Genomic DNA, 7324 nt, shown 5'->3' with positions numbered 1-7324 from the left:
TTTCCCTAGTTCAAGCTTTAGACGGTTGCTCTTGTCACAATCATAGGAAGCTGCTACTGGGATGATAGTAACAGCTCATATAGAGAGACTCTTGTGGCAGTGGTACTAAAATAAGTCAGTAGGGAAATAAGATAGATGGCAAATTCTGCTCTCTTTTTATGAATATGTTATCTTGAACTTACAAGTCTGGAGAAATTCCATAGAGAGGGTACATGTTAAAACAAGGCCTGGACCCACTTAGGATTTAGTTATTCATTCTGTATATTAAGCTGGAAAATCACCTACTGTAAAACCATTTGTCCCAGCTAAAAGGTCAGTATTTCCCTAAATCCTGTGTGAGCAGAAACTAGTGTTTCTGTATCACCTTTAAAGCTGATTAGATGAGGAGTGTGTCTTACACTGACTACTGAAGTGCTGGGACCTATTAGGGCACACTATACTTTGAGCTGCTCTTGTGGGCATGACCCCTGGACTAAGGAGAAGTTGTAGAGGTTTTGAATGTTTGTAGACATGACTCTTTATCCTCAGAACCAGTTACACTTAATGAAGGATTATTTCAATATTTCCTTTGTGCTCATAGGCATCTGGAAGGAACTTAGATACTAGGTTTAATCAAAGAAACAGGTTAAATTCTCAGATACACTTTGCATGGGGTCTTTATAGCCTGCAATGATCAATATGCTTTGGCCTTATGTTGGTGCCCCAAATCAATTTTGGTGAAATCCCTCTGGGGAAAACCAGTGAGCCAAAAGATCTCCTTTTCAACCTGGCAATAGGTAGTACCCTATTTGAGCCTAGCTGGGTTAGATCAACCTGAGAGACCATTGAGCATCACCAGCTACTAAGCAGTGTTTCTCCTGTTTGAACCAAATGGCTTATTAAAATTGGCTAGTGTTCTTTCTGGTATAGCCAGACATGTAAGCATTTGGTCATGCCCCATTGCCTTCAGAGAGGTGTGTGAAGAATATTCTGTAACAGACCTGACTGGATAATCTCTGCTGTTCAAAAATAAAAGTTTAGAACTAGTCTGAGTTTTGCAAATAAGCTACATTGCCATATGTGTACAGTAGAGTGACATTCAGACATAATTTACTTCCAAACCCGAGGTTTACATATCTGCCACTTCTGCTACTGGTTTTCCTCTAGATAATCAACCAGTTAAGTATTACAAGAAAAAAACCCAAAAAGTACCAAGACTGTTATATCCAAGACTTTCTTCAGTTGCTGGATTTGTTTTGGTCATGTGAATTCAATTTTCAGTGCAGTATGAAAGGTTATCCCTGGTTTCTGTTGAAACCAAATAAAAGAAAAGGCAGAACACAATCCTGTAGATTCATAGCTGGGGAAACCTTGAATGGCTTGTGTTTTTATTATTGTTTTGATCTGGTTTGCCCCATTTAATACATCTTATGCCATTTGATGAAGAAGAATATGGAATGTACTTGAATAAGCGTTTTCTGTGTCTGTGAGCTATATTAGAGTCTATATTGGAAAAATTAGGAATAACATAGTAGAGAAATGGATCTTTTCTTGTAAGGTTCTGGGCAAGTTTACCTTTTTAAGTTCAGGGACTTCTGAGGATATTTCAGCATTTAAAGGCCCCAAGTCCAAAACGGTTCTAAGTTTCAGAACTGTAGATTTCATACCTTTTTCACAATTGTGTGTCTTTTTGTGTTTCAACCCAACTATAGGATATTACCAGCTTGCTTCATACCATCTATGAGGTAGTTGATGCATCAGTAAACCATTCTCCTAGTTCCAGCAAAACTCTGCGAGTGAAACTGACTGTTGCACCAGATGGCAGCCAGAAGAAAAAGAGTATCTTGTTAAATCATACTGGTAAGGATGGTAAATCAGCTGTTGGAAAATACACAAAAAAACTTCCAGAATCTCTTAAAAATCTATCTTCATATTTTGTCAATACAGCTTAGAGGCAAACTTAGAGGCAAATAGTCATGTAGGGACTTTGAACCTCACAAACCTGTTTTAAGATTCCAGGTACAAAATTGTCTACTTTCCTTTCAATGTCTTTTAAGCAAATTAGGGTTCCCTCTCCTGATTGATTGCTTTCTTTCAGCAACAGCAATAACCCATGGTTGTGAAATTGTTTGTGTGCTGCAAGGCAGATGTAAAGCCTTTTCAGCTTGCACCATTTTAACTCTGCTGACACTTGAGCACTCAGTTTGTATGGAAACAGGTGTAGTGGTATAAAATGTTTTTTGCAAGTGCATAGCTAGCACTGCTGCTGGATAAGAATAAATAGTTAAACATAAGTAACCTTGATGAATTTATGCATAAGAATTGCACTCTAGTAATAGTTGTATCAGCATAATTACTGCAGGAGATTAAGTAGTACTAAATTAAAATATTTTAAAATAATACTTCAGTAGAAAATGTGGGCTTCTTATCCAAAAAGAAGAGCCTTGTTACCTCTGTATGTTTTAATACCTACCTACATGGACTCAGTCAAGTGCAGACATGAGCAAATTTGTGCTGCTGGGGAGTTGTGTAATGCATTAACACAGCACTGAGCTCCAAACTACCAAAACCTCCTGAGGGACAAGTATATCAGCATGAATGTGGCTTCATTTAACCTGTCACATGGCTTGCAGCCTAACCCTGACTCATGCCCTGCAGTCTGTCCTTATGTCTGCATAAAATCTGTCTTGTGGATGAAGGCACTTGGGAAAAGGTTACACAAAATGATACGTTACATCTTGATCTACTGACAGGAAAAGGATACTTGCAATGTATCTTGTTATGCTGATCAGCAAGGACAGTAATGTGTGAATAATGTACTTGCTCTTGTTGGCAGATTTGCAGAGTGCCCGGCATAGAGCTGAAAGCAAAGCTAATGAAGAAGTAAGAAACTCTGAGAAGAAGCAGAGGCCTTCTCTCAGGTAAGCAGAAGGAACCATGTCTCCTGACAGGCACTGGGATACCTATGAAAAAAACCTCAGTCACTGATTTCGTGTTTGCTTGGTTTAATTTAAAAAATAAGGAATTACATTTTTCACTTTGGAACCCTGAGCAGATTCATGAGATTCTCATGATTCATGAGTTACTTTGTATATTAAAAGAGAGGAAACAAAAAAACAAAAAATGCAACTCTGTAGCACTCACGACTCAAATTTTCTTCTGTTGGCTCTTTGGAGGACATGCGGTGTCCTTTAGATGCCACCTGCAAATATTGTACTGATTAGTGGAATTTATAGCTCAGCCTTTTGGCTAAAAGTGTCCTAAAACCTTTCTCTGTCCTCCTTCCAGCTCATCGTTTTCACTGGTCAACTCAGCTCCAAGTTTTAATGACTTGATCTTGTTTACCAGGTCATAGCCAGACCTGCTTCTCCTTACCACCTTTCCTCATAAAAGAAGCAGCTTTGAGCAGGCACTGGGTGCAGAAGGAGGAAAGAAGGGAGCTCTCAGCAGAGTAGTAGACAATCAGCTTCGCAGCAAGTGAGCTACAGAAGCTCTGTCCTGCCAAGTAAGCGACAAGCAAGAGCTTCCACCATGCTTCTTGCTTCGTGCTCCACCCTGTTACGGTGGTTCTGGCTTACAGCAATTGTGGGGTCATTCAGCTCCACTTACCAAGTGTGTTTGTACACTTGGTAGAAGTAAATTCATCTGTTTCTTAACTCACAGTGACTTCTCTGCTGACCTCCCACCTGCCAGAAACCATGCTTCCCCACTGCTGCATCATTTTTGGGTCAACTTCTGCCTTCCAGAATTAGCTTTTAAGTAGTACCCATGTAAGAATTAGCCTGCTTGCTTAGAATCCATATATTTAATGTAATCTTGCAGGAAAATTTGGATAAATTATCTTTTTTTTCCATAAGTTTCAGAATACACTTCACCAACTGAAAACATACTTGTCTATTGTCTTTCAATGGAATCCAGTCTGTGACTCAGAGTGCCTTCACTTCCCATAAAGCACAAGCACAGCAGTTTATTTTATGAACAGCTGCAGGTATACTTGCAGCCACCTACAGTTTAGATTTTAAAAAGTTCAGCTATTCCCTAACAGAATGTACAATATTATTTTGCTCTGCATCCAGAATAGGCCTTTTTTTCTCAGAAAATGTGTAATCATGTGTATCTACCCAATTGTCATGAGTTCTACCTACCTGATAGATGTTATTGCACTGAGCTTCAGAGTATGAGATAATAATTTGCGATGTAATTTTCAAGCATAATTTTTTTTACAACTAAGAAAGATGTTAATCTCTTGCTCACATGTAAGTGTGCTATTCCTTTTCTGAATTTAGTATTTTAATGGATTGAAAAATTAATTAAAAGTAGGTAATCTTGATGTGTTTTAATGTAGATTAGTTGCTCCAAATAGGTCATCTTGGTGTATAGGTTTGTTTTAGCATTTTATGTTTCATGCTAAGTGTTTGCTGAAATGCTAGAGTAAGGACATTGAATAATTAGTTGCATTTGTTTCTTCAGCTGCAAATTAAAAAATAAAATAAAATTCAGTTTTGGCTTTCCTTTAATTTAGGGATATTTATCCATTTCCACTGAAATTCACACTCATAGAGATACCAACTGTTGGGGCAGAATCTTGACTCTACTTCATTTGTCCTTTACCCTTTTTCTTGGAGGCTTTCTAGACAGGACAAACCTGTATTTTGATCTGAGCAGATCAGCATCAAACACCCTTCAGCATCTGACAGTTTTTGTTTGCATCTCATTAAACGTGGACAGGACAAATAATGTCCTCTTCACACTGTGTATGTTGCAGGGATGTTTGTGCACTGTGGCCAGATTGCTAACCCTCATGAAGCTCTCCGAGGCTCGTCAGTATCTCACAATATTAATTCAGAGGTTTCCCCTTTGAAAGCAGCAATCAGGATTTGTGAGAAGTGCACACATTTTACAAATTCAGTCACTTAGGAATTCTAGGCAAGATGTGATTAATATTCAAGATAAAATAGATAGAAATGTTTTTATCTTGAAGGTGAGAGATAGATGCATTAGATTTTTCATCTTCTGGAAGCTACAGCCAGGAGTTTTCCCCTGTAGGGCTAATACAAGCATCAAGATCAAGTAACTAGATTCATAGCTAGCTTGCCCGGCACATGTGGTGCAAAATGGGTGGTGGAAGAGCACGGGTAGGCAACTCTGTGGATCAGGTATCTTCATGCCATTTTAGTTTATATTTCATTTAGTACAACAGGGAAAATATGATGCACACCAGCCTCTCAAACATCTTCCTTTTATCCATAGATACACATTCTCACTCTCTCTTTCCTGCTTATGGGATTTCTCCCTGACTGGCTTAAAATCTGTTATCAGTAAGCATAGCTTTCAGGAAATGTCCTTGTGTTTTCCTGCCCTGTGCTCTGTTGCTGCTCTGTTCCCTTTACCTACAATATTGCTGTGTGCTTGCTACCATCAGATTGACACTCTAGTGTGGGAATTTTAGAAAGGACTTTCATACACTCCACAAACACTTAACCAGATAATTTTTTTATTAAAAGCAAAACAAAACCAAACAAAAAAACCCCAGTAACAACACTATATATTTTTACACCCTGTGCTTGATGCATTGTTGATGCATGCCTGTGTCTTCCCATGTGTATGCAGGAGAGCACTGAGGCTGGATGCCAGATACTTCAGTTCTCAGAAGTACTTACAGTTCTCTTTGACATGGGAGCACATCTCTCATCAGTATATAATTGCTTCAGCGTGTATATTTGCATTAATACTGTCAAATGTCATCTGGCATGTAAGAAAGCTATTAGAATGCAGAGCTGTAGCAGTCCTGGTGGAGTTTTTCTTCACTGTCTTGATGAGAGATTGAATTTATTACAGTAACAAAAAAACAGGTTCCCTATTAACTACTTCATTTTCAACAGACAGTGCTGTAGCCAGTGTTGCTTAATTGTGTTGGACGAAACCAAATGATGTTTTCTCTGGGTTAACTGTGCATTGTCTTCAGCACATTTAAGTCCCAGTGGTTTCCATAGACAATTCATGTCTGGCAGCTTCAGTTAAGCGGGTTCTAGCCCCAGAGATCTTTTATGTTGACCTTCTAAAGTGTAACAACTTGCAAAGGTGTTTCTGAGGCAGAAAAGGTGCTGAGTTTGCTATGTATCCAAAAAAATAGAGTATCTGGACATTCCCTCTTTTCTGAGAGGACCCTTTGTCGCTCCTAGAGTTCAAAGCTGACACAGAGTCTTTAAAGCTTGCCTACTTTCCAGGCAAACTCTCCTCCATTCATGGGACTCCACCTCTATCAAAGTATAGTAAAAATTATCTTCTAGGTAGGTCAAGTCTTGCGACTTTTATCAAAGAAACCATAGACCTGTGTCTGACAGAGACACAGGAGACTCAGTTCTGTAATGTCCCTGAACAGTACTAGTCTAGACCAGCAAAGTAGTGTGTGCTGAAGCTCAGTGGGATCAGCAGCCTCTGGAAACCTGGAAATGTATTGATAGACTAAAAGTGGAGTACTAGGCACCGTACAGTACAGTATTTAGCAACTGGTGTAGGAGGCAAAGCCAAATTCTGATCTTAGGTTAACATCAGTGCAGTTGCATACCCACCTTGTGGTCTTGGAGATAGAGCTATCTGAATGACTTCATCAAGTTTTTTGCTTATCTGGTTTGTTATATTGAAAATAGTGTTCATATCTGCAGACATCCATTAAAATTGCTGAATTAAATTGGCATTATGAGCTACAATACTGTAAACCTCTGCCTGAGTTTTTTTCTACCTCAAAAATGAATGGTATTCCAGATATTCATTCTCAGGAAATAGTTCTGCTATAAATAAAATTGCAAAGCTGAGCAGGAAAAGGATTTGAGATTCTGAAGCCAGTGACTGGTCTGACCTTCTTAATTGTATTTTGGATAGCAGCAGTTATCTCTGGGTGTCCTACCAACAACTCTATTCAGGCTCTCTCTAGTTACTACACCTGTGCTGCTGCCTGTCTTTCTGAAGTACATAGAAATGAATGTTTTTCTGACACGAGACTTACCCCAGCGCTTCCTGACAGCAGTGGGAACAGTCATGAATTAAAGAACAGGTTTTCTTTGGCATGTCCAAATTAGAGAATCAGTTGGTTTGGCCCTAAGACAGAATGTAATAAACCCTAGGAGCATTTTTTTTTTTTTTTTTTGCATGTGTAATGCAATTTGAAAGCCTCCTTTGCTTTGCAACATCGGGGTCAATTTATATGAGGGGAAAGAACAGTCAGTTCAGGCCTATCGACTTGGCAAATTCGGTCATGCAGAATTTCAAGAATTTGTTGTTTCTTTTGAGCAAATCCTGTCACTTCAAAGGGGCCATTAGTTGTTGGTTTGCAGATGGTGATAAG

General features: G+C 38.9%; 1 protein-coding gene across 1 annotated transcript in view; it reads left to right on the top strand.

Annotated features, from left to right (window-relative positions):
* Positions 1-7324, top strand: part of NKD1 (naked cuticle homolog 1 (Drosophila)) — a 101950-nt gene that overhangs the window by 92834 nt on the left and 1792 nt on the right. Inside the window, exons 7-8 of the mRNA XM_009997448.1 lie at positions 1692-1839; positions 2816-2900. Of these exons, the coding sequence (XP_009995750.1) occupies positions 1692-1839; positions 2816-2900 (233 nt within the window). The remainder of the gene's footprint in view (positions 1-1691; positions 1840-2815; positions 2901-7324) is intronic.

Source organism: Chaetura pelagica, unplaced genomic scaffold, assembly GCF_000747805.2.
Source record: "Chaetura pelagica isolate M959 unplaced genomic scaffold, ChaPel_1.0 scaffold425, whole genome shotgun sequence".
In the NCBI taxonomy this organism is placed as follows: domain Eukaryota; kingdom Metazoa; phylum Chordata; class Aves; order Apodiformes; family Apodidae; genus Chaetura; species Chaetura pelagica.
Note: the sequence above shows the minus strand (reverse complement) of the source record. Positions and strands in the feature narration are given on the sequence as shown.